Here is a 27,171-nt window from a genome sequence, read left to right as displayed (position 1 = left end):
TTTTTTGGTCTGATGATATCCTTTTATCTCTCTGTTGCTCCTCTTTATACTCTTTTCTATGAGGTCTTATTTTTAATATATATGTACACACATAGTTCTTGCTAGTCCTTTAACTCTGTATTCTTCCAGGCCGGTTTCTAGATCAACCCTTGCATGGTTTGTTCCTTTCCTGCCTCTCTTTATCCCTTTTTCCCCCTCTTATTTTCTTTCCCTGGTAAATGCCCTGAATGGATGTTCTTCTGTTCAGTTTGGAGGAATAGCCGGTCCCTCTGGGGCAATACTCTCAACATCCGGGTCCTTTTCTCTGTGGAAAATCAGGCTCATTTAGAGAGAGCCTGAGTCTGAGAAAAAGAGACAAGGAGAGGCTTCCCCTCGGTTGTTAATCTTCAGATTTCCTTTGGTTCTCAGACACGTGGCCCTCCACTGACTTCAGAGCTATGTACGGTTAAGAGCCAGGTTATGCTCTAGTTAGCCTCTAGGCTTCAGAATCTCGTTCCCCTCCTGGGTATCAGTTTTTGAAGTTCGTTGCTTTATCTTATCTCCCTTGCTGGCAATTGTTATTATCATTATTATTTGGAGAATATTTTTAAAAATGTCTTATTTTTGGTGCATTTTGGCAACAAGCAGGGGAAGGAAAATGTTTGAGGCAGTGTTACGTCGCCTTTTTAACTTAGAAGTCTGTTTCCTCTACTTCATCATCACTGTATTTTAAAGTGGGCTACAGAAAAAAGGAAATGCTTTTCACAAGGAGAACCTGGTGCCTTGAGCGGGAGGTGATCTCTGGAGGCATCCACTTTGCAAGCTCACAGAGCCAGTTAATGACTGAGGAAACGGTCTCCTGATGTTTCCTCCCATCTCCCTGCCTCACTAGTGGGTGGAATATAACCATCAGAGAGAGAGAAGTTTTTCCTTTCCTGCCTCCAGTCATGTTACGTACCTCTGAGCCTTTGTTAAATCTTGCCTGGTGGCACAGAACTTGGGGCTGTGACTGTCACAGTAAAAGAGTCTACTTACTCATAACGGGATGACGGACGAGTACTAGGGGGAAATGCAAGCCTTTTCCTTTCCTCTCTAATTAGAAAAACAAAATTAGAAAAAACACACCAATACCACCAGAATTATCAATCATTTTAGTGCATGCGTCTGTAAATGTGAGGAGTTTGATTTTCTGGAATAATTTCACCTCAGCGGCTGTGTTAGTCTACTTTTCATTATTGTAACAAAATGCTGAAGTGGCCTGACTTCTAAAGGAAAAAGGCTTATCTTGGCTTCAGAGGTTTCAGAGTTCCATGGGATTTTGAGTCAGGTGGCCCCTGAGGGCAAGAGATGGGGAGCAGGTGTATCTGTCTGTCTATGTGGTTTCTTTTCTTTCTTTCTCTTTCTCTTTCTCTTTCTTTCTCTTTCTCTTTCTTTCTCTTTCTTTCTTTCTTTCTCTCTTTCTCTCTTTCTTTCTCTTTCTTTCTTCCTTTCTTTCTTCCTTTCTTCCTTCCTTTCTTCCTTTCTTCCTTCCTTCCTTCCTTCCTTTCTTCCTTCCTTTCTTTCTTCCTTTCTTTCTTCCTTTCTTCCTTCCTTTCTTCCTTCCTTTCTTCCTTCCTTTCTTCCTTCCTTACTTCCTTCCTTACTTCCTTCCTTCCTTTCTTTCTTAGATTTTATTTATTTATTTGAAAAGTAGCGTTACAGACAGTGAGAGGGAGAGACAAAGAGAGAGGTCTTCCACCCGCTGGTTCGCTCCCCAGATGGCCGCAATAGCTGGAGCTGCACCAATCTAAAGCTAGGAGCCAGGAAACAGGAGCTTCTTCAGGGTCTCCCACATGGGTGCAGGGTTCCAAGTGCTTGGGCCATCTTCTACTGTTTTCTCAGGCCATAGCAGAGAGCTGGATAGGAAGAGGAGCAGCTGGGACTTGGAACAGGCTCCCCTATAGGATGCTGGCACTGCAGGTGGAAGATTAACCTACTGTGCCACAGCCAGCCCCTATGTGGTTTCTTATAAAGCCATAGGATTTAATCATGGGGACTCTACCCTAACCGCCCAATCCAATCCAATCCAATCCAATCACTCCCAAAGGTCCCCGCCTCCAAACACCAGAGTGGGATCAGGTTCCCACCCTCTTAGTACCATTAGCATAAGACTTTAGGGGCCAAACCCCTCAGTTCAGGGGACAAATGTTCAAAAGGAACCAGAGCAGCTGCTGTGAAAGTTAATGAGAATTGAGAAATTACCCCAGTGAGAACTGTGGTACAAGTACATGCATTGGACTTAGTCAGCTGGAAAAAGATTTTTTTTATAACAGGCCAAAGGAGTGTAGCTTAGTAGGAAATGTAAGAACATAATCTGCCCTAGGACAGGTCAGATCAATGAGGCATCTCAGAATGTGCCTGATCGACCACCTAGGACTTCCCTCTCCTGAAATAAGAGCCACCAACACCAGAGAAGTATAAGGCTGTTCGAAAACTTACTGGATCAGTGTGTCACTAGTCATCGGTGAAAACTATTACAATACATATTTCCCAAGATGCTCAGGAATGCAGAGTCTTATTGCTTATAGAGTCCTTAATCTTTATTGTATAATCAGGCTCTGAGTTAATTCTTACTTGACACTTGGCTGCAAGAAAAAGACAAAGAGGAAGTACAAATTGTACAAATGGAATCTTTTCTGTCAAGTTAGTGGAGTACTGAGTGATGTCAGCAAGATGGCTGACTAGAGACGCCTGGCACACCTGGCTCCATAAAAAAGGTCCAAAAAGAAAAAGCAATGATTCCACTAGTGTGACTGAGGCAGAGCTCTGTAGTGTGGTGTGGCTGTGGCAGAGTCTTTGCAGAGCACAGAGTTACACGACAGTCTTCTAAGTAATGGAACTAAGCACAACGCACCTATTGTCTTGTCTCTTGACATTGACCCTGAACCAAGAGAGACTTTGCACAGGGAATGTATTACAGAAGGTCCCTGGAAGTCCTCATGCATACTAAAGACACCTAAAGTAGAGCGAGCTTCAAGAACTTCATGGAAAATTCATATTATCTTTTAATTTTATTTTAGCATGAAAATTTTGAAGCCCCTCCCTTGATGCTGGAGAAATCTGAACCCCTCATGTCTGTCTCTAAGCTCAGTTGGACAAGTTGCTGGCTGTACACACAGCTGTGTTGCCCTGGAAAAAGAGGCCAGCTCATGGTTCTTCCTCCCTTACCCAGGCTCCTGCTGCATAGAACCATCCTGAGACCTGTACCCACCAGGATTCTGGGAAGCAGCTGGGCAACTGCCCATAGTACCATGGCCAGCCCAACCCTGTGAATCAGCTGAGCAATCCTGCTCACCTTCCTAGTGCCCCCAAAAGCAACCAGGCAGCTTTCTCTGAGTGGTTGACCCCTCAAAGGCTCTGGGAATCCAATGGGCAGCCTCATCTACTCACCCACAATCTCAGCAAGCTGCCAAATAGTCTGCCCTTAATACTTGGCCTGTCCAGGCTCCCAGGAAGCAGCTGTGGCCCTTCCCATTCTCCTGTAGCCCTCAAGAAGTTGACAGGCAGCCTGTTCTGAGAAGTTCAGCCCAGTGAGACCCAGGAAGTATGGGAGCAATCCTCGCCATCCACCCATTACACCAGGAGGCAGCCAATCAGCCTATCTTAAACAAGTCGGCTCCCAGAGGCCCTCAAAGTCACTCATGTGGCCCACAGACACTGACGGTGTGCCCTGTCTAGATCCTTTGATGTGGCCCAGTCCCCAAGTGACCCTCGGACACTGATACCCACCCTATTCTGCCATCAGGCATGATGTGCCACACTCATCTTGGCCAAATGACATTATCCCACTCCTGCCTGACCCTTGGAAACAGACATGCACACCACCTCTGCTGCACCTGCCTCAGGGTGGTCCTGTCCCTACATAACCTGCAGAAACTCACAGTTGGTCACACGTGCTCAGAGCCACTGGAGAACCTGTCCAACCTAACAGAGCTACATCCAGGTTGATGGGCAATCCGACAACCACTGAAGCCTCTCGGCATCACTGATGATAACTACAGCTGAAGAAGATACAGGCACACTAACATTTAAGTCACCTGGAAGCAAAGTCAATGCAGCCTACCCAACTGAGACCCTAGGAGATACCTTGCTAGGAAAATGTCTTTTACTACAAAAGCTACCCTATAAAATTGAAACGGACAACTGATCTGCTAAATTCACAAATACCAATGTAGGGTCACAAGAAGTATGAAAAAACTGTGTTAATATGGTGTCTCCAAAGGAACACAGTAACTCTCTAGCAACAAATCCCAAGGAAAAGGAAACTGATGAATTGCCCAGAAAAGAATTCAAATTAATGATTTTTAAAGAAATTCAATGAGATGAAGAGAATACAGATAGTTCCATGAAATTAGGAAAGTAATTCATGACCTGAATGAGTAGTTCAATAAGAGATCATAAACAAGAACCAAACAGAAATCTTGGAGCTCAAGAATCATCAACAAAATAAAAAATACAGTTGAGAGGCTCAACAGCAGACAAGATCAAGCAGAAGAAAACATTTGTGAGCTCAAAGACAGGGCTGTTGAAATAATTCAATCAGAATAGAAAAAAAATTTGAATGATAAAGCCCAATGAGACTTATGGGTCACAATCAAGTAAGCAAAATTTGCATTATGGTAGTTCAGAAAGAAAAAAAAAAGAAAAAGACATAGAAAAACCTATTTAAAAATTGCTAAATGTTTATAAAGTCTTGGGAAAGATATGGACAGGAAGGTTGAGAAAGCCAATGACCTCTTAATAGATTTGACCAAAAAAGACTCTCTCTGAAATATATTAAGGTCAAACTGTTAAAAGTATAGGCAGGGGCTGGCATTGTGGTATAGTAGGTAAAACCACTGCAGGAATCCCGTATGGATGCTGGTTCGTGTCCCAGCTGCTCCACTTCCAATCCAGCTCCCTGCTAGTGACCTGGGAAAAGCAGTGGAAGATAGCCCAAGTGTTTGGGCCTCTGCCACCCACATGGGAGACCTGGAAGAAGCTCCTGGCTTCAGCTTGGCCCAGCACTGAACGTTGCGGTCATCTGGGGAGTGAACCAGTGGATGGAATATTCTCTGCCTCTCTCTCTGTAACTCTTTCAAATAAATAAGTAAATCTTAAAAAAAAAAATACAAGGCAAAGAGAATTCTCAAAGCAATAAGGAAAGCATCAAGTCACAGGTAAGTTAATCCCCATCAGACTGGCAATAAACAATTTAAAGGCCAGTAGGGAATGGGATGGTATATTCATGATTTATCATGCAATCATATAAACAATATGATGGGATTAAACAGTGATGGAAATCATTAGGTTCAGAATCACAAAACTTGGGAGAGAATGACCCCCTGCCCCTGAGAAGCAACAGATCATCATGGTCAAGAGAAGAGGCCCTGAAGGCACGAACCCACTGTGGCATTGATTGACCTGGGCAGGCTACTCATTCTAAGCCTCTTTCCTGATCTGTAAAGTGCATGTGATAATTGTAGGTTTTCATAAATGTATTATGAAGATCAAACAGGATAACAGACGTAAAATGCTTGGATCAGAGCGAGCACCTGCTGTTAATCGACATTACTGCCGTTACTACTTTTTCCTGGAGTTCACACTACTTTCAATCTTGTCTGTATTTCTGCAAGGAGCAGTTCAGCCATGACTTAGTCTTGCTCTCTGTTGTTTTCTTTCATATATCTAGGATCATAACCATGAAGTATACATGTATAACCATGAAGTATACATGTATACATTTGTTCTTGCTTTGTTTTTACCTGATTCCAACACGGGTCTACCCTCACCTGCTCCCCAGCCCTACTACCCCTAAGCACCTAGATTTTCCTTTGAGGAAACCATTTCTGTTCTATTCTCACTTGTTTTTGGGGTAAGGCTGACTTGGCTCCCAGCTCCAAGGTGTCAGGCTGATCAGACCATTTTACCCATCTACATAAATGGATTGGTTTTATTGTGGACAGATGACTCAACTCAGGCCAATGAAGGCAGTCATGGGGCTTTTGCTGGGTCTGTTAAGAAATTGAGAACTGCTAGTACCAGCATTGTGGCATAGCTGGTTAAGCCACCACCTGAAATGCCGGCATCCCATATGGGCTCTGGTTTGAGTTCCAACTACTCTACTTCTGATCCAGCTCCTTGCTAAGGAGCCTGGGTGCCCCTACCACCCATGTAGGAGACCTAGATGAAAATCCTGGCTCCTGGCTTTGGCCTGGCCCACTCCTGGCTGTTGTAGCTATTTGGGGAGTGAACCAACAGATGGAAGATCTGTCTCCCTCTGTAACTCTGCCTTTCAAACAAATAAACATCTTTTTTTTTTTTTTTTTTAAGCGAGAATTGCTAACCGATAAAGATGTACGACTGAGGGAGCAGAGACTTCCATGGGAAAACCTGTCCAGGAATGGAGCCAACGCAAAGGAATACAGAACTGACAGGTGGAGATCGGCTTGCTAATACTAGGTTTCAGTGTCTGTGATTAACTGTAACTGAAGATACACACATGTCACGGTTCTGTAAGCAGTAAAGTCTTTTTGTCTTGCATAAGTCAGCTTGGACTGACTTTCTGTTATTGTAATTAAGGGAATCCTGACAAACCAGTCCTAGAAAGAAATATGAATTAAGTAGTGTGATCCAACTGTTCATTCCTGTGTCTTTTCCCATTTCTTACTCTCTTCCTGTATCAACTGTCTTTGTTTTAGACAAACATAATTCACTTTCTTTTTAAGATTTATTCTTTATTTATTTGAAAGGCAGAGTTATAGAGAGAGAGAGAAAGAGAGAGAGAGAGAGAAAACCTTATATACACTTATACACTTATATACACTCCCCAAAATGGTCGCAAAGCCGGGGCTGGGCCAGGCCGAAGCCAGGAGCTTCTTTTGGGTCTCTTATATGGGTGCAGGGGCCCAAGGACTTGGGCCATCTTCTGCTGCTTTTTCAGGAACATCAGCAGGGAGCTGGTTCAGAAGTGGAGCAGCCAGGTCTTGAACTGATGCCCATCTGGGAGGCCTGTGTCACAGGCAGAGGCTTAACTTGCTGTGCCAAAACGCCGGCCCCATCCAGTGCCTTTATGCTTTCTTGTCTGTCTTTCTCGTGGTAAACAGTCTGACAATGTTTGTCCTTGGTGCTGCAGGTTGTTTCTGTTCCTGTGCTAATCTTTCTAGAATGTTGATGTTTCAAGCCTTGTATTTTTCTGCCAGTGCTGGTTCTGGGAGGCTTTGCTACAATAGCGACCTGGGCTTGCTGGCCATGGGAGAAGTTTTAGAGGCAGCCCTGGGAAAGCAGATGGTGACAAACGGTGACATACTTCCTCTGGCCCTTTCTCTGGTCTCTGTCTCCTTCACTATAACATAGTGAGCTTATTATGTTACACAAGTCCTGTACTTCCTTACTTATTGCTATGGTTTGGCTTTGGAATTGGAAGGCTGGTTGGAACTCCACGTGGTGATGGTAAGCGGAACCTTTAAGAGGTGGAGAGCAGTGGAAGGGGGTTAGGTCACTAGAGGCACTGCTCTTGGAAGAGATGAGGATAGTTACTGTGGAACCTTAGTTCTCATGAGAGGGACAGAGAGCTGTTATTGGCCCTGCCCTGCTCCTGGCTTCCTGTTTTAGGGTCTCCTCTCTCCCTCCATGTGTCCTCCTATGCATTCCCACACTGTGAGGTCATCTGCCATGGGGCCCTCACCAGCGCAGAGATGATGACCCCCAGAACTGTGAGCTACATAAACCCGTCTCCTTTACAACTACCTGGCTTGGGGTATTTTGTCACTGTGACCCACACTTCTGTCTGGCTGTCCTGTCCACGATTAACTTCCCTATCTTCCTTCAATTTTTTAACATTTATTTCAAATGTAGATAGAAACAGAGATAATGAGCCACAGAGTGAAAACAAGGCGGAGACAGACAGACAGAGCTCCAGTCTACTGGTCCACTCTCCGAGCACCCACAATGGCCAGGGCGGGGAGCCAGAAACTCCACCCAGGTGTCCCAAGTGGGTGGCAGGGACCCAAGTACTTGCGTCATCACCTACTGCCTCCCAGGGCGTGCATTAGCAAGAAGCTAGAATTGGGAGCAGAGCCAGGTCTTGAGCCAGGCTCTCTGATATGGGATGCCAGTGGTAACCACGGTGCCAAATGCCCGCCCCACTCTTAAATTCTGTGTGCCTGTGTTTAGATTATGATGATCTGTTATTAGGTTCATGAATACTTATAATTGTATCTTGCTATATTTAATTAATATATAATTACTTTGTCTTGTGTGACATTTCTTGATTTAAAGTCTATTTTGTCTGATGTTAGCATCGCTCACAAAATTGGCTGCTTTTTTGGCATTAACCGGAGTGTTTTATAAAAAAAAATACTTAAACTCCGGTGCCACCTCCGGGGTGTCTCCGGGCACGGCCTAGACACGTCTGAAAAACCACTGTGATGGCTTACGGTTTCACCTCAGGAGCGCTGCGTGGCAGTCTGTACCAAGCCACGGCCGCCCGACCTGGGGAAGCCTGCGGCACCAGCGACACCCGCCCCAGCCTTGTCTTCCCGGAAGCCGCCCCGCCTCCCCTCGTCCAGGCTCCGCCCCGGCCCCGCCTCTCTCTGCTCCCCAGCCCCGCCCAGTGCCGGGAGGAGCTGGCAGCCGCTGAGCCCGGGCGTCAGGGGCGAGATTTGCGCCTGCGCAGCGCGCGGCGTGGCGGGCGGTTTGAATTTCACTCCCGGAGTGGCGCCCTGGGTTTCCGGGCTGCCGAAGGAGACCGGGTTGTCTACAGCTGGCGACGCACCGGGCTCTGTGCTTCCGGATCGGCGCGAGGTGGGAGTCGGGCGTTAGGGATCCTGCGCTCGAAGCAGCGCGAGGGATTGCTTGGCGGGCTGGGCGGCGCGGGGCCTCTCCTGGCCGCACCTTCGGGCTCGGTTTACCTGGAGCCGGAGCGTCGGGCGGCCGCTTCTCAGTCACCCTGGCAGCGGATGGGAGCGGGCTTCTTCCTTCCTTCCTTTCCTGACCTCAAACCCTCCCCCGGCACAGGAAAAGTCCTGCGCGGGACACCCCACCCCCTTTTTTTTGAAATTACTATGTTTCTTTAAAATGCATGTGTTTTTTAAATGCATGTGTTCTTTTAAATGCATTGTTTTTAATGTAAATTATGTAAATAGTGCCGCTGTCCTAAATCCTTAAGGAAATGCCCCAGAATGACCCCCTGGCCCTTGGTTTGTGATCGGTACTGACCGCAGAAGACTTTAGGACGAGGTCTCTGGTTAGAAACTGCGTTTTGACCAGGAGATCTGATTCACGTGCTGTTTACCATTCTTGGCTTTCGAAAGTCAACACAAATTTGGCTGCTTTTTTTTTTTAAGCAAGTGTGTTTCTATTTTTTTCTTCAGAGGCTTACAGGATGGCCTCAGAGCTGGAACAGTTATGCTCTCATGTTAATGAAAAGATTGGCAATATTAGAAAGACCCTGTCGCTGAGAAACCTTGGTAAGTAGAACAGATTGCCCGTTTCTGTATGCGCCGTGCTTCGGCTATTGGTCCACTTTGAATGCTATCTTACGCCTGGTGAAGCGAGTGTATCTTAGGAAGGTGATCTTCGATTTTGAGTAGTGATTTTTGAATATTGCAGAGGATACTAAAAACGTAAGGTATGTTGGATGATGACTAGATGTTCTTCGGACTTGAGGACTTACATTTTCTGAGACAGGTAAGCCAATGCAGGCTTGAAGGGCATGTGGTATCCATGGTTCCATCTCTAAAGGGCGACAGTAAGAGGCCAGGGTGAGTCCCAGCAGTAGCTAAGATCCACAGGGGTAGATGTAGTCCATTTCCCATCTTACAAGGACAGCCTGCTTTGAAGGAAATTTATCACTGTATTTTGCTGGGAAACAAGTACTTGAAAACGAAATAAAAATGTTTAAGACATCCATAAGCCTGGAGGTTTTAACCATCTTCGAAATTATTTTTGACATGCAGAAAAAGGATGATACAGGGAAGGTTCAGAGAAACAAATGATCGTTGTCAACTGTAAATATTGCTTAAAAAAAGGACGTGCTCTCCAGCCCTGGCTAGGAGACTTAGAGATTTATCAGCAGGCAGAGTTCCATCGGATGGGAAGATTGTGTTGAACTTTCACTGTAGTTGGTATCATGAATTGTGCATTTGTCTGCTGTCTGTTGTCATAACAGAATACCTGAGGCTGGGCACTTTCTAATGAAAAGAGGGTTTTCTAGCTCTCAGTTCTAAAGATTCAAGAGCAAGGTGCCAACGCATGCTCAGCTCTTGGAAGGGTCTTCTGGCTATATCACAACCTGGGGGAATGGTCTCAGATGGCGATGCGTGTGCGACAGAGTGGCCAGAGAGCTCCAGGCACCAGGCTTGCTCTCCAGGGAACTCACTGGGACCCCGGAGAACGACATTCATCCCTTCTGAGGGCAGTGTCCCCAGTGACCCATCTGTACCAGGCCCTTCCCTGACAGGTTCCAGCACCTCCCACCACGGCCACACTGGGCCCACACTTCCAGCCCAGGAAGCTCCGGGGGGCCAACCACATCCAGACTCTATCAAATTGACAGTTAAAATGTGTTCACATATGAAATTATAAAGTTGGATATGCCCTTTAAGATTTTGATTTTCAGTCCTTTACTGAGAACTTGTAATAAAAAGGGCTCATACAATTTACGGTCATGGTTCACACACCCTGTAGAACTGTCATTTCACACACGAGGAAGCAAATGTCTTCTCGTGAGTACTCCTTTGGGATGACAATTTCTGTGTCTTGGTTCCCTGATTAGTACTCTTTCTAATTTTGTGCTACTTTTCTTGAAAACAGTATATAAAGGACTTTAAGATTTTTAATAATTGGTCTTGTTTTGATTCTCTTTCTGAGGTCATGATTACTGTTGCATAAACAGATATAATTTGGAGATGTAGAACCAACAAACCTTGACTTCCGATGTGTCCATTAAGGCATGAGGCCTGGTGGAACAACTGGACCTATTAGATTACTACACATGGGGCTGGCACTGTGGCGTAGCGGGTAAAGCTGCCACTTGCAGTGCCAGCATCCCATAAGGGCACTGGTTCAGATCCCAGCAGCTCCACTTCTGATGTGGGTCTCGGCTATGGCCTGGGAAAGCAGTAGAAGATAGCCTAAGTCCTTGGATCCCTGCACCCACATGGGAGACCCGGAAGAAGCTCCTGGCTCCTGGCTTTGGATCGGCCTGGCTCCAGCCATTGCAGCCATCTGGGGAGTGAACCAGCAGATGGAGGACCTCTCTATCTGCCTCTGCCTCTCTCTAACTCTGCCTTTCAAATAACTAAATAAATATTTAAAAAAAAATTACTACACCTGGGACGGCCATCAGGTTGTATGTGGGGAGAACAGTTTGCTGGATTCCATGGCTTATTTAATAAAGCCGAGTAGCTGATTTGCCAGCTGTAACTTACTAGATTCACTATCAAAAATAGTGAATTTAGTGCATTGATTATCATATTACTACAGAGCAGTAAAGGAGGCCCTAATAATTAGGTGACTAAAAGTTCTTTTTTATTTATTTGAAAGGCAGAAATACAGAGAAAGAAGGTGAGCAACAGAGAGATCAATCCTGTCCTCTGGTTCACCCCCCAAATGGCCGCCAGGGCCAGGGCTGGGCCAGGCTGAAGTCAGGAGCCAGGAGCTTCTTCCAGGTGTCCCATGTAAGAGTGCAGGAACCCAAGTACTTGGGCCATCTTCCACTGCTTTCCCAGATGCATTAACAGGAGCTGGATTGGAAGTGGAGCAGCCGGGACTCAAATCAGCACCCATATGATATGCTGGCACTGCAGGCAGAGGCTTAACCATCTATGCCACATTGCCCACCCTGACTAAGAGTTCTTTGAGATATCAGTGTGTAGGGAAGAGATACCATACCCAGCAAGTTATCTAACCCTCTGAAATTATCCTTAGTAGAGATATCAGTACACTACCTATTGTCTCAACTGTTAGGAGCTGAGCTTGCTCTGTTAGACTGTACAGTATATGTATGATGAGTCATGGTTAGCGTTTGTGGGGGCTTTGCTGGTTCCAGGTACAGTGCTGAGCTCGTCTCCTGCATTCCCACTTTTCATTGCAGTAACCACATGCAGTAGGTACTACTGTCTGACTTCAGGCCAGGAGCTTCTGGTCAGTTTACTTTACTGCCTCCATAATTGACAGATATGGCCAGAGTGTGGTTTTCCTTATGTGTATCTCATTGTTCAATTTCTGGAAGTACAGATGGAAAAATTTAATTACCAGGATGTTTTTCTTTTGTACTTTTAATCTGCCCCTGACATTTTTTTGTGACTTCTTTTATTTCTAGAAAAGGGACTCTGGATTTCACATCCTTTTTTTTTAAAGACTTATTTGTTTATTTGAAAAAGCAGAATTACAGAGAGATGGAGGGACAGAGAAAGAGATCTTCCATCTTCTGGCTCACTCCTCAAATGAACACAATAGCCAGGGGTGGGCCAGGCTGAAGCCAGGAGCTTCATCCGGGTCTCCCACGTGGGTGCAGGGGCCCAAGGACTTGGGTCATTCTCCCTTGCTTTCCCAGCCACATTAGAGGGAGCCAGGTCAGAAGTGGAGTAGCTGGGACTTGAACCAGTGCCCAGGTGGGATGCCAGCATCACAAGCAGCAGCTTAACCCGCTTCACCACAACGCCAGTCCCTGCACATCCTTCTTAAGTCTCTGAAACTAGAGAAAAATGCTGGCAGGCGGAGGTGGGGTTGTGACTATGAAATCGAGCTACTTTGTGAGCGTGTGTGTTTCTGCCAGGATGCCAAGGTTATCAGCAGCCTGACTTTTTTTTTTTTTTTTTTTTTTTTTTTGACAGGCAGAGTGGACAGTGAGAGAGAGAGACAGGGAGAAAAGTCTTCCTTTGCCGTTGGTTCACCCTCCAACGGCCGCCGCGGCCGGCGCACCGCGCTGATCCAATGGCAGGAGCCAGGTACTTCTCCTGGTCTCCCATGGGGTGCAGGGCCCAAGTACTTGGGCCATCCTCCATTGCACTCCCTGGCCATAGCAGAGAGCTGGCGCCCTGACCGGGACTAGAACCCAGTGTGCCGGCGCTGCAGGCGGAGGATTAGCCTAGTGAGCTGCGGTGCCGGCCCAGCCTGTGACTTTTGATATTACTTTCTTTGCTTGTAGATGTATAATTACAAATGCCAAGCCAGAGTGAGTCCCAAAGAGAACTTCCTCAGTTTCACCACCACATCCTTCACACACACACACACACACACACACACACCCTGAGAACCAGTCCAAAATAGAAGCCTATCTCCCTGGCCAGTGACTAGGATTTTCCAGTCTGTATGTCATTGAAGTTACATCCTATGACGAGTTGTCCTGGCCTCATATGGAGGTCTCACTCCCAATACCTGTGTTTTGAAGCCCCAGTGCCTTGGATCTTATCCCCTTAAAATCAGTTATATTTACTTGCTGAGATGGACCACACCATTCGGTCCTCTCTTCAGACCAGAACTCCAGGAGGTCTACCCTGTTTTCCTGAAAGCTCAGCAATGCACGTCAATGGGTGTTTGTTCTCTAAGGGTTTTATTATAGTGGAGGAGTTTGCCAGAAACAAAAGACTCAGGGGACACTTTGTCCTTGCCTCTCCCCGCCTTCTCTTCCGGACTGCTTAGAAATGAAGTGTTAGGATCATCCAAGGTGACAGTCCTAGGGGCTGAAGCAGTCCTTTTGCTGCCCAAGGTGTTATTCCAACCCTCGGTTCCAAGAGTTCACATGGGTGCTTGACAGCTGTTGCTTTTCTGTGCGCTTTGTCTTCCATTTTATGTTTGTTTGTAACAGGCCAAGAACCTACCTTGAAGAATGTATTAAATAAAATAGGAGACGAGGTCTTTGCAGTAAATGAACTACTAAATAAATTGGAATTGGAAATTCAATATCAAGAACAAACCAACAGTTCCCTTAAGGTAATGTTTTTCTAATGAAGATGCAAAGTAAAAAGGCAATACATAGAAATTCCCTAATCACCAGGATTCTTTAAACTTATCATGTTCTTAGCTCTGTAAATTATTGATGGCATGGAGTGCCATTTCTGTTATTTTCCTGGCATGAAGGAGTCCGGAGCTCCACAGCTATTTCTTCCTGCTGATGGCAAATGAATTGAACTTTGCTAAGAACAAGGGTTTTCTAAATGATGCTTAGTAAGTTTTTATAAAATTGATGTAAGGCTTTTCCAGCTAAGGAAAAGCTGGGAGTTCATCCACACACACATTTTTGTTGTAAAGAAGCCTTCAGCTAATAAAAGTGCTGTGGCCTTCCTGATGGGAAAATTTCTCAATCTGTACCGTGATTACCTCACACTGTTGTTACAGCCGTCAGATGTTTACTGGGATTGAACAAGTCTGTCTCCATGGTCCCATTTTGCCTTATGATCCTTAAGGTCTGTAAAGATTTTTCAGCTATAGGAATGGGCATTATTGTGCCTTTCCTACTATTGGTGAAAATGAAATTCATGTCTATGAACATCATTCAGCTCTGCAAGAGAGATGTCATTTACTCCAAAATGGAAACCAACATTGAGATTCAATTCTGACCTATCCCAGGGTGCCCTGTGCTTGATGTGTGCCTAGGGGTTAGTCAGCTCACAGCTGATGGCTGTTTGGAAATAATGTTTACATTATTATTGGGAGCCAGATGACAGGAATCCACAGGCAGGGGATATTTTCCTTATTAAAATGTGCATGAGTCTGTAGTCCCAAGTTCTAGTGGAAGTTAAATGCAACATACACAGAGATACACACACAAAAAACAATTATACTAAAAGAGAATTACAGTGGAAGTCACTGTAAGCAGTACCTCGTGCTTGCCCCTGGGCATGCATTGTCACTGTGGCGCTGTCTCGCAGGTACTGCTGGGAACATTTGCCAAGTCAACAAAAGCAATATACCAGAATGAAAAGCATGAATCTCTCATATATTTTTTAGTTGCCTCCTAAGGTTAAAGTATTTGAGAAAGTCTTAAATCTCAACCCTCCCTGCCTTGTAACTGTAATGTGATTCAGGGTTTGTTCCCTGAAAAATCCAAGAGAGAAAAACATCACCATTTTGGGGCCAGTGTTGTGGCGCAGTGGATCAAGCTGTCATCTGCAGCCCCAGCACCCCGTATGGGCCCTGGTTTGAGTCCTGGCTTCTCCACTTCCCATCCAGCTCCCTGCTAAGGCACCCGGGAAAGCAGTGGGAGATGGCCCAAGTCTTTGGGCCCCTGTATCCACCTGGGAGACCCACATGGAGTTCCAAGCTTCTGACACCTCGGCCTGGCCCAGCCCCAGCCATTTTGGCCATTTAGGGAGTGGACCAGCAAATGGAAGAGCTCTCTCTGTCTGTAACTCTGACTTTCAAAATAAATAAATCTTAAAAAGAAAAAAAAAAAAGAAAGAAAAATATCACCATCCAAAAGCAGCTCCAGGAACCAGACTCTCCTTCCACCCCCCATGTCGCTGCATTCAACGCTTACTTCATTCTGTGTTGCCAGTTCAAACAGTTGGTGTGATGATGGTGCAGTCTCTCCTGCCCTTTTGTAATGTCTTCACACGCAAGGGAGGCGGTGGGGACAGATGCTCATTAGTGAGGTTTTTATTTATTTATTTTTTCATCTTCATTTAAGGAACTCTGTGCATCTCTTGAAGAAGATTATAAAGATGTGGAACATCTCAAAGAAAACATCCCTTGCCATTTGCCTCAAGTAACCGTAACCCAGAGCTTGTAAGTATACTTAGGATTATTCTTGCTGTCTGGATTATAAAGCCATAGAAGCAAATCGCTTTTCATTCTTTGAGGTGCTTGGCAGTTTTGTCAACGACTACCCAGGTTTTCGTCCCTGAACATTAGAAACACGATTTTCCCATTTCCACCACTTTTCTTGTCCCGAGGACACTGTCGCCCCTGTGTCCCAAGGACAAGGCCCTCCTGGCTCTGTCTTTCCGTCGTCAACCTTGGCTGCGTTGGCATTTGAGGCTGGATTGTTCTTTGCTGGAAAAGAGGACATGTAGCAGTGTCCCTGGTCTCTGCCCATCGGGTAGGTACCCATAGCACCCCCGTCTCCCCAGCGTGACGGTGACAGCCATCTGCACACCTTGCCGAGCCTCTTCTGTGGGCAGCTCCCTTGATCCTTGAGAACCACTGCCTTAGTGAAGGTTAAGCCTAATGCACGTCTCTTAAAAGCAGCCGAAGGAACAAGACCCACTTTTCCCCCCTGCAACCTCCACCTGTCCCTGGCACGCCACTTGCTGATGGTGAGTGTCTGTGCTCTGCCTCCTCCCGGTCACCTGACACCTGCCTTTTAGCTGTTGTTGCCATCACACCATGACATTGATGGCTGGAAGGTCAAAATGGCTCAGAAAATCCCTCTTCTGCCCCGATCCTGATCCTGCTTCTCAGATCTCGTGTTGCTTACCACCTCTTTGTTTCTGCAGCTCCGCTTCCTGCAGTGCCTCTGTGCTTCCCGAGTTGTCCCATGGCTTTGACCTAGCCGCCCCCTTTCCCTCTGCCCTCCCTTGTATCACAGGCATCTCCTGATGTGGCTTCCTCACACTTTCTCAGCAACACTGCCAAAGCCCCCAGGTGTCCCACTCTAGCTTTGATGTGACGTCTTGCACTGGCGCTTTCACGGCATGCGAAGACTCTGTTGAGTGAGCTGTTTTCTCTCCAAACTTTGCATGCCCAAGACTGAGCTCTGGCCGTCTTGTTACCAGGCCCTGTTCTTCTGTCATCTAGGCAGAGACTTCTCACCTTCACTCTGTTAGCCATCACTTGTCCATTCTGCTTCCCTGCAGTTTTTAAAAATCTGTCTCCATTCTCCTTTCTGTTTTCATTGCCCGGCTCTGAATAGGGTCCTCCATCACCATTTGTCTTTATAATTTCGGAGGCCCTTTGTTTTGTCTTCCAAGTATTTCCCCACTCCCATCCCTCTAGTCCTTTGCCAGCAAAGTTGTAGAGTGCCTTGGCATTATCAAGGTTTCTTGGAATTTCCTTACAAGAAGAGAAAGTTAAGTAATGGTCACAAGTGAATACTTGGAAACACAGGACATCACAGAATTTGTGCCAGGATTATAATGTGGGATGGGCATTATATACCCAGCAGGAATATGGCCAGAGAGCTCACTCTGGCCTGGCTTCAGCTCTCATGGCTTGGTCGAAGCACAACTGTTTTATAGGCTGAAATGACTGTGAGGCATTTACTTAGCACATGGTCAAGACAAGGAAGTACAGGTAACAATCAGCCAGTTGAACATTGGAGTCTGCTGTGAGGATTCATAAGGATGATGATCCCAAAGCATGGGACATTTTTATCTTGATGGCCATCTTCTGAGTCACCCTCTGTCTCTCAGGCCTGGTTGCTGTAAGGGTCTGGGGCTCAGCTGTCATCTTGGGATCTCACTTCCTATGTTTCTGGGATCCCTTTTGCTGGCTTCCATGTTGGACCTACTGTTTTCTGTATCCGACATCTTCTTTCTTGGAGCAATCAAACCACTATTGCAACAAAGGTCTGTTCCTTCTCTGACAGCTAAACAACCTTGAAATCACAGCCTGTTTCTGGACTCACCTGCTGGTGAGCAGGAGCTATGTTTGTTGGCTTCTGATAACAGTTGGGTGGACTGGGTCCAAGAGTAACCCGTGCTCATTGCGAGCAACTGAACTGAGTCTACAAGAGGTAGCGATGGACACAAGCAACCAACAAGACAAATTAGGATAAACAGAAGTCACAGTTGACTGAGGTTTCTAGGTTCAGGACCAGGGAAGTCAGGAAGAGAAGCTGTTCAAGAGGTTAAGTTCAAGTTTACTCACGTTGACTTTGGGGCAGCTGATGAAGATGTTTAGGATATGTTATACACTATATTATGTTTTGTGTATGTAAATGTAGGTATACAAAGTGTCTTCAAATTTCATGGAAAAACCAATATTTGAATTTTAAAATTTTTTGCACCAAAATAAACTTATTTTTGAATTCCATTTTACACAGACTTTTTATTTTTTTATTTTTATTTTTTAATTTGACAAGTAGAGTTAGTGAGAGAGAGAGACAGACAGAAAGGTCTTCCTTCCATTGTTTCATCCCCCAAATGGCCGCTATGGCTGGAGCTACGGCGATCTGAAGCCAAGAGCCGGGTGCTTCCTCCTGGTCTCCCATGTGGGTACAGGCGCCCAAGCACTTGGGCCATCCTCCACTGCCTTCCCGGGCCACAGCAGAGAGCTGGACTGGAAGAAGAGCAACCAGGACTAGAACCCAGCGCCCATATGGGATGTGGGCGCCACAGGCGGAGGATTAGCCAAGTGAGCCATGGCACTGGCCCTACACAGACTTTCTAAAAAAGATTTAATATTTATTCATTTGAAAGGCAGAATGGTAGAGAGAAAGAAAAACACAAAGAAATCATCCATCCTCTGGTTGACTCCCCAAAATGTCTGGGATAGCCAGACTGAGCCAGGCCAAAGCTACGAGCCAGGAACTCCATCCAGGACTCCCACACAGTTGGCAGGGACCCATGTACTTGAACCATCTTCTGCTGCCTCCCAGGATATGCAGTAGCAGGAAGTGGAATCGAAGCAGAGTAGCTGGGACTCACACCAGCCCTCTGATATGGCATACGGGTGTCCCAAGCAGCATCTTAACCCACTGTGCCACAATACTGGCCCCTTCCAAAACATTTTTTTTTTTTTTAAGATTTTCTTTATTTATTTGAGAGGCAGAGCTACAGAGAGGGAGAGATGAGAGAAAGGTCTTCCATCCACTGGTTCAGTCCCCAAATGGCTGGAAAGGCTGTAGCTGGGCCAGTCCAGAGCGAGGAGCTTCTTCTGGGTCTCCCACATGGGCGCAGGGGCCCAAGGACTTGGGCCATCTTCCACTGCTCTCCCAGGCCATAAACAGAGAGCTGGAAGAGGAGCACCCAAGGACACAAACCTGCACCCATGTGGGATGCCGGCGCCATAGGTGGAGGCTTAACCAGCTCCCCAAACACTTTTTTAAGTACCTTTTTCTTATTGAAGATTTGAGGACTTAATTTTTCAACACTCTCTTTACTATTTAAGTCTTAATAGTGGAGGCACAGGGATAGAAAAAAATGTTGGCTATAAAATTCTAACAGGGTAAATCATGTATTTAATATTAATTATTTCTAGTTGGGAAAATGTCCAGTGTGTTGCTTTGTTCTGAGAGTGGCTTGTATACTGCACATCTCTGTTCTAGGGTTAATGGGTCCGATGTGGAACCTGAAGAGCTAGTCAAAGTTGAGGAACCTGCACCCATGAAGAAGCCCCCCAAAGAACAAAGAATTATTAAGGAAATGCCACTTGTCACTACTGATGAGTTTAATGGTGTTCCTGCGTAAGTATTTAAGATACCTTTTAATGTTCAACTCTTTAATAATCAGCATGATTGTTTGAATCAGAGCTTGATTATATTCATATTATGCTATGTTCAAATATTGATCTTTTCTAAATAGTTTTATGTTGTACTGTGAACAGGCAGGCAGTTGTTCTGGGAGATACTTGAAGTTGTGCTTTTTGTCTCGTGGTAAAACCTCTTTTCACAGAGATCCAGAGATGGCTATGTGTCTTACGTAGATCTCTCTGGGACTGTTGTGTGATACAAATTCATCCAGTTACATCTTGGAGGCAGCCACAGTTTTGCTGCAGTTTTAAGGAAATTGAGTAGGTTCCACTGATTTGGAAATCAAGAGGGAAGATGTTGTATGTGTTGGGTTTCCATTTGTCCCTTCTACCACATACTTGTTTGAGTCTGTGCTGTGTTGGGGCCCTGTGTCCCTGAGGAGAATACAGAAATGAGTGAGACAAGGTGCCTCCCCCAAAGGGGGCTCTCCAGTGCTTATTACAGATGACAGTAATGGGGAACAATTACAGAAATCCATGGTTTTAACTTTTTGTAGTTTTAGAGCTTTGCTTAACTACTGGGTTTTATGTTATACTTATTATTCATTTTTATTATAGAAATAATGCATGCTAGGAAGTGTTTAATGTCAGAAAATAAAGCTAGTTGAGAATTCTGCTCAGATAAGATAGGGTATCTGTCCAGATTTTATTGTATTTATTTTTAAAATTTTTCTTTATTTATTTGGGAGGCAAGAGAGCGAGAGCACAGGCTTGTGCTCATGTACGCTGGTTCACTTCCCAGAAGCCCACGGGGGCTCCTGACCAGTGCCGAAGCTGGGAGCTGGGAACGTGAGTGGCAGGAGCCCAACTTCTTGAGCCATGCCTACTGCCTCCCAGGGTCTACACTAGCTGGAAACCAGAGTCAGGAGCTGGAGCTGGGCAGCAAACCTAGGTACTCCAAGGTGAGATGCAGGCATCTTACCTGCTGAGCCAAATGCCCACCCTTATACCAGTTTTATTCCCATCGGTAGTGTATGGGTCTGGCCACCTCATAACACCCTTGCTTGCACTACCTACTGTTTTGAAAATTGTTGCTAATTAGCCACTCTGGCTATTTCACAATCCTGAGCCTAATATAATGAGGTTGACATTTCTCTTTAGGCTCTTTTTTTGTTTTGCCAACTCAATCTTTTCCACTATTGCCAGCTTTATTTTCATGAATGTTATTTGATGTTTTCATTGCACTCAGTTTGGTTTGTTGTTTGTCAGCAAACTACAGGGAAGAGTGAAAGGCTGGGAAGAATGGTGGAGTGGAAGTTTATAGAAAGGTCATCGGTGAAGAGGTGAAGAAGGAAACCAGACTAGTCCTGGTGGCTCATTCATTGTTCAACAAAGGGGTTGTTTAATGTATGAGAAAGAAAGCCAAGCGATTAGGTTAAAGAAGAATGTGCTCCAAACCTTGTCTTTTAAGAATTAATACTTTGGTGAAATTTCGCTGGAAAGCAGCAGCAGAGGTGGGGGGCTGGTAGGGAGGAAATGAAGGTGCTCGCTGAGGGATTTGAAGGAATTCCGGGGTGTATTGCAGAGAGCTGCAGTGCCAAGGGCTTGGAAATTGTGGTTCAAAAAATCAAAACAGGGCACCAAAAGTGACCTTAGAGAAGAGATGAAACATGAAAATGAGTGTCTGCAAATAGGAAATTCTTGTTCAAATAAATTCCTGTTTTATGTGGCAGAAATTGTGTGTAGAAAACTGCCACTCTGGGGGCCGGTGTTGTGGCGCACTAGGTTAATCCTCCACCTGTGGCGCCGGTATCCCATATGGGCGCCAGTTCTAGTCCTGGCTGCTCCACTTCCCATCCAGCTCTCTCCTATGGCCTGGGAAAATAGAAGGTGGCCCACGTGCTTGGGCCCTGCACCTGCATGGGAGACTGGGAAGAAGCACCTGGCTCCTGGCTTTGGATCGGCGCAGCTCCGGTCATTGCAGCCATTTGGGGAGTGAACCAATGGAAGGAAGACCTTTCTCTCTGTCTCTCCCTCTCAAATAAATAAATAAATCTTTAAAAAAAAAAAAAAAGGAAAAGAAAACTGCCACTCTGAATAGAAACGAAGGACAGGGTGTAACACAATGGTTTGGTTTTGGTGTGTCCGGCCCGATCAGAATTCAGAGGCTCTGGGGGGCCTGTGGGCAGGCAAGACTCAGGCTGCAGAGGGGCCTCTAAGAGCAGAAGAGACCAAGCTGGAAAGGAGTGGGTGGGGCCAGCAGGAATGGGCGTGGCTCTGCGGATTCTCCCCGCCCACCTTTTCTTCACATTCTTCGCATCTCTGCCCCATCAGTTCTTTTTTTTTTTTTTTATCTTTTATTTAATGAATATAAATTTCCAAAGTACGACTCATGTGTTACAATGGCTTCCCCCCCCATACCGTCCCTCCCACCCACAACCCTCCCCTTTCCCACTCCCTCTCCCCTTCCATTCACATCAAGATTCATTTTCGATTCTCTTAATATACAGAAGATCAGCTTAGTATACCTTAAGTAAGTATTTCAACAGTTTGCTCCCACACAGAAACATAAAGTGAAAAATAATAGATGATTTTTTTTAAATGATGATGAAATCAGATCAGACCTATTGTCATGTTTAATCCCAGTGAGAGTCAAGTTGGGAATTGATAATTTCTTTCTTTTTTTTTTTTTTTTTTTTTTTACAGAAGATCAGTTTAGTGTACATTAAGTAAAGATTTCAGTCGTTTGCACCCCCATAGAAACACAAAGTGAAATATACTGTTTGAGTACTCGTTATAGCATTAAGCCTCAGTGTACAGCACGTTAAGGACAGAGATCCTACATGAGGAGTAAGTGCACAGTGACTCCTGTTGTTGACTTTACCAATTGACACTCCTGTTTATGGCATCAGTAATCTCCCTATGCACCAGTTATGAGTTTCCAAGGCTATGGAAGCCCCTTGAGTTCTCCGACTCTTATCTTGTTTAGACACGGTCATAGTCAAAGTGGAGGTTCTCTCCTCCCTTCAGAGAAAGGCACCTCCCTCTTTGAAGACCTGTTCTTTCCACTGGGATCTCACTCACAGAGATCTTTTTGCCAGAGTGTCTTGGCTTTCCATGCCTGAAATACTCTCATGGGCTTTTCAGCCAGATCCGAGTGCCTTTAGGGCTGATTCTGAGGCCAGAGTGCTATTTAGGACATCCGCCATTCTATGAGTCTGCTGAGTATCTCACTTCCCATGTTGGATCACTCTCCCCTTTATTTATTCTATCGGTTGGTGTTAGCAGATACTAGACTTGTTTATGTGCTCCCTTTGACTCTTAGTCCTTTCATTATGATCAATTGTGAACTGAAATTGATCACTTGGAGTAGTGAGATGGCATTGGCACATGCCACCTTGATGGGATTGAATTGGAATCCCCTGGTATGTTTCCAACTCTACCAATTGGGGCAAGTCAGCCCGAGCATGCCCCAAATTATACATCTCTTCCCTCTCTTATGTCTTTTTTTATCTCTTTGTCTTTGTTGTCATCTTCCCTGTGGTTGTCTTTGTCAACTTTCGGCTTCTTTTCCCCCTGCTTTTTTTCCTCTCTGAACAGATGATAGTTCTTGCAGAAAACCAGATTTCTATGTGTTATATACTTTCTTGATATTTAAAATTTTCTTGGCTTGCAAACATTTTAAAATAAATCTATACTTTGTAGTTAGTCCATTTGACTCAGAATTTGAGAGGTTATTTTAAATTGTAGTATTTACTGTAGGAGGAGAATAGAAATTATACATCTAGATATAACTGGGAAAGACAGGCAGTGATATTTAATTTTTCAGCTGTTGAGCTATGTCTGGCTTATTGGGAAGTTGATATAAAATTGTTCTTATAAAGGGGACTTGGGGCCAGCACTGTGGCATAGCTGGTTAAGCCACTGCCTGTAATGCCGGCATCCCATATGGGTGCTGGTTCGAGTCCCAGCTGCTCCACTTATGATCCAGCTCTCTCCTAATGTACTTGAGAAAGCAGTGGAGGATGGTCCAAATGCTCGGGTCCCTGCACTCATATGGGAGACCGGGAAGAAGCTCCTGGCTCTTGGCTTCAGACCAGCCCAGCTCTGTCTGTTGTAACCATTTGGGGAGTGAACTAGTCGATGGAAGATCTCTCTTTCTCTCTCTGTCTCTCCCTTATACCCCCTCTGTAACTCTGACTTTCAAATGAATAAATACATCTTTTTTTTTTTTTTTAATGGGGGGAGGACTTTATCTATTATAAAAGGTACTATGGTAAACCATTCTTCGTTTTTCAAAGAAGGTAATTTGTGTGATGATTTTTTAAAAAATGACATATACTTTTTTACAGGTACATGAAATCCCGCTTAACCTATTGTCAAATTAATGATGTTATTAAAGAAATCAACAAGGCAGTAATTAGTAAATACAAGATCCTCCATCAACCAAAAGCATCTATGAATTCTGTGACCAGAAATCTATATCACAGATTTATTAATGAAGAGACAAAAGATACCAAAGGTAAAATGATAGCATATATCTGTGTATATATCAACTGTGTTGAGCGTGTTATGAGAAGCAAAGTTAATTCTAGAAACTTCTAAATCTAGGGAGTGAATTCTCAACCAAGTGCAGTTGCCCTACCAGGGAACATTTTGCCATATCTGGAGACATTCTTGGTGGTTACAGTTGGGGTTGAGGATGCTCTTGGCATTGAATGGGTTGAGGCCACAGATGCTGCTAAAACACCCTTGAAATGCGCAGGACGGCACCAAACGTATCTGGTGCTGAGGGTTATAAGCACTGCGTTAGAATCTGTTGTGGAACTACGCTCAGTGTTTGGAGAGTCAGAACAATAATGATAATGTTGATTGTGCTTGTATAGCGCTCATTGTGTTCCAGATAGAACGCTGAGCACTTTAGTCCTCACGGTGTCCTTATTAGGGAAGGTCTTGCGATTACCCCATTTGGCAGACTAGGCAAAGAGCTTGGCCTCTTTGTCCGAGGTTATCTTGTTAACTGATAGAGCTGCTGTGGGTGTTATTCCATGAACACTGCTTGTATTGCCTCTTGGAGTGAATTGTTCGAGAGGCATCAGCAGGTAGTTGGTGATCTAATAAATGGGGCTACAATGCTATATAGTAAATCACATGCAACTTTGGTTGATAGAATAATTATTGTTTTTAGCAGTCATACCAGTTCTAGATTTTATTGGATGATGACAGAATGATTGATGCCTTACATACTTGTTTTTACATGCATGAAAAAGAATCCTTTTGAAAGTTGACTTTATGAAAGCTTGCATTCCTACTTTTATTCTCAGGTCATTATTTTATAGTGGAAGCTGATATAAAGGAGTTCACAGCTTTGAAAGTTGACAAGAGATTTCATGTGATAATGAACATTTTACGACACTGCCGGAGGCTATCGGAGGTCCGAGGGGGCGGACTCACCCGCTATGTTATAACCTGAGGCCCTTGTGAGCTTTTGAACTGAGCAGCGGTAGAGTATGCAGGCTATCCTGGAATTGCCATATATATAATTTTGTTAGCTACTTTATTTCCTGTCTCTGTTTTGTATGAAAATACAACTTATTTTTGGATAAAGCTTATGTATTTCAGAGTTCCATTTCTTTCAGCAAATATTTAACCACCTCTAAGCCTCTGTACGAGGTACATAATTGAACTAAGTGGTGCTCATGTCCAGTTGTTGTGTTTAGTGAACAGTAATGAGACCCTAATGAGATGGGTGCAGTTGTGACACTGGAGGAAAAAGGTTAAGAAGATAAAATCAAGGATACTCAGGCCCTCTGGAATAAAAGGTCATTGGTGTCTAAATTCCATCAGCAGCATCACCATCTGTGGGCAACTTCCTAGAAGTTGGATTCAGAGGCAGCTTATCCGCCTGATGATTTGTGCTTCTTGAATGTCCTGAGGGAGCAGCTTACCTGAAATGCATTTCATATAAACCAGTCTGTAAACCTCCAACTGTAATCAGAGAGTAATAAAAGAGCATTGAGCTGATGTCAAACTGTGGTAGAATAAGGAACGTGTGTTTGATCTTTGCTCCCCAGTTTCCTGTGCAGAGCTCCTGAAACCCTGGGAATGTTCCGAGTGTTGGGGGTGTACCTTTAGTTCTGGCATTTGGCCTTTGACCCCAGTTCCTGACACAGACCTCCAGAATCCCTTTGGATTTCCTGGTGTAGAGGTGTGTTCTGTTCTCATGAGGCTGCGCTCGCTGGCTCCTGGAGAGCTTGAGGGTGGGCATAAAGACCCAGCTGTGATGGAAGCTTCCAACTTCAGCTTCCCTGGCCTGTCCCACCCCCTAGCGGGGGTGGGGGGGCTGGATATTGAGTTAATAATCCATCATGCCTGTGTGATGAAGGCATCAAAACCCATTCACTGTGGGGTTTGGAGCTTCTGGGCTGGTGAACATCTGGATGTCTGCAGGTGCACCCCAAATCTACAAGGACAGAGTTCCTGCCCCCAGACCCCTCTAAGACCTTGCCCTGAGAACCTCGTCATCTGACTGTTCATACGTCTGAGTGCTTGAGCGCATCCTTTGTAATACAGTGGTAAATGGAAGCAAAGTGGTTCCCTGGGTCCTATGAGTCATCCTGTTGTCAAACCTGAGGTGCCAGTGGGAACCCCTGATTTGTAGCCCAGTTGGAGAGAAGGGGGGAAACCTGGGACCCACTGGTTGTGATTGGTGTCTGAAGTGGGGGTCAGTCTGGCGAGACTGAGCCCTCAGGCGGGATCTGTTCTAACTGCAGGCAGTTGGAATCAGATTGAGTCGTATGACCTCCAGCTGGTGTCCAGATATCGGATGATTGACTGATAAGGAAAAACATCACGCAGCTGGTGTCTGCATGTGAAGGCTGCATGGGATAAAACAGAGTTTTCCCCAGTGAGAGGAAACATGATGAAATAGCACGTGTGAGCGGGTTGAAGGTGGTCATGGGAAACGGGTTATTAGATTGCAAGATCTTAGCGTGTTTCTCTTCCACACCCGGGGAGACTGCGGCGTGTCCGTGGCGGTGCCATCTGCTGGCGGGCTTATCCCTGCAGCAGAGCGTGTCTCAGCAGGCCCTGTGGCCTGGTTACCACCTGGTCACACACTGCCTGGTAGACACTCGGATCTGCTCTTAGCCTTCCTTCCCCCTAATATACATACATACACACACACACACATATATATAAATGTTTAATCTTTCATGTCTTGATCTAAGTAAAAATAATGGCATTATTCTTTGTTTTGACTTTCGCTTGATTTTTCTCTGATTTGCTTGGTTTTTCTGTTTAAAATATTTCTTTATTAAACACAGTGTCAATAAGTTGGTTTTGTTTTTGTTAAATTAATAGTGAGGTGAATGCTTCCATAGCCTTGGAAGCTCATGACAAGAGCCTCGGGTGGTTACTGACACCATAAATAAGAGTGTCAATTGTTAAATCAACAACAGGAGTCACTGTGCACTTGCTCCCCATGTAAGACCTCTGTCCTTAATGTGTTGTACTATGAGAATTAACAATAAAACTAGTCTTCAAACAGTACTTTATATTTTGTGAGTCTGTGTGGGTGCAAACCGTTGAAATCTCTACTTAGTATAGAGTATGATCTTCTGTATGTAAAGATAATTAAAAATGAATCTTAATGAAGAATGGGATGGGGGAGGGAGTAAGAGGTGGAACAGGTGTGGGGGTGGGAGGGCAGGTGTGGGGGGAAGAACTGCTATAACCCAAAAGCTGTACCTATGAAATTTATGTTTATTAAATAAAAACTTCCTAAAAAATTAATAGTGAGGTGAAGGGTCTCGTAAC

The 27,171-nt window shown here is 45.0% G+C and overlaps 1 protein-coding gene across 5 annotated transcripts in view; it reads left to right on the top strand.

The window, feature by feature from the left end:
- Positions 1-26,904, top strand: part of SKA1 (spindle and kinetochore associated complex subunit 1) — a 47,761-nt gene extending 20,857 nt beyond the window's left edge. For 2 of the 5 annotated variants that reach the window (XM_051851230.2, XM_008261307.4), the window contains exons 2-8: positions 6,331-6,434; positions 9,372-9,467; positions 13,811-13,935; positions 15,632-15,729; positions 19,211-19,348; positions 23,706-23,875; positions 24,678-26,904. In XM_051851230.2, coding sequence (XP_051707190.2) covers positions 6,401-6,434; positions 9,372-9,467; positions 13,811-13,935; positions 15,632-15,729; positions 19,211-19,348; positions 23,706-23,875; positions 24,678-24,826 — 810 coding nt within the window. In that variant the 5' untranslated portion in view covers positions 6,331-6,400 and the 3' untranslated portion in view covers positions 24,827-26,904. Of the gene's footprint in view, positions 1-6,330; positions 6,435-7,343; positions 7,713-8,411; positions 8,803-9,371; positions 9,468-13,810; positions 13,936-15,631; positions 15,730-19,210; positions 19,349-23,705; positions 23,876-24,677 lie in introns of those variants that run through there. The other 3 variants (XM_008261309.4, XM_008261308.4, XM_008261310.4) reach the window with 3 other exon arrangements.
- The last annotated feature ends 267 nt before the right edge of the window (positions 26,905-27,171 follow it).

The sequence above is a fragment of the Oryctolagus cuniculus genome, chromosome 10, assembly GCF_964237555.1.
Source record: "Oryctolagus cuniculus chromosome 10, mOryCun1.1, whole genome shotgun sequence".
NCBI classification, from domain to species: Eukaryota; Metazoa; Chordata; class Mammalia; order Lagomorpha; family Leporidae; genus Oryctolagus; species Oryctolagus cuniculus.
Note: the sequence above shows the minus strand (reverse complement) of the source record. Positions and strands in the feature narration are given on the sequence as shown.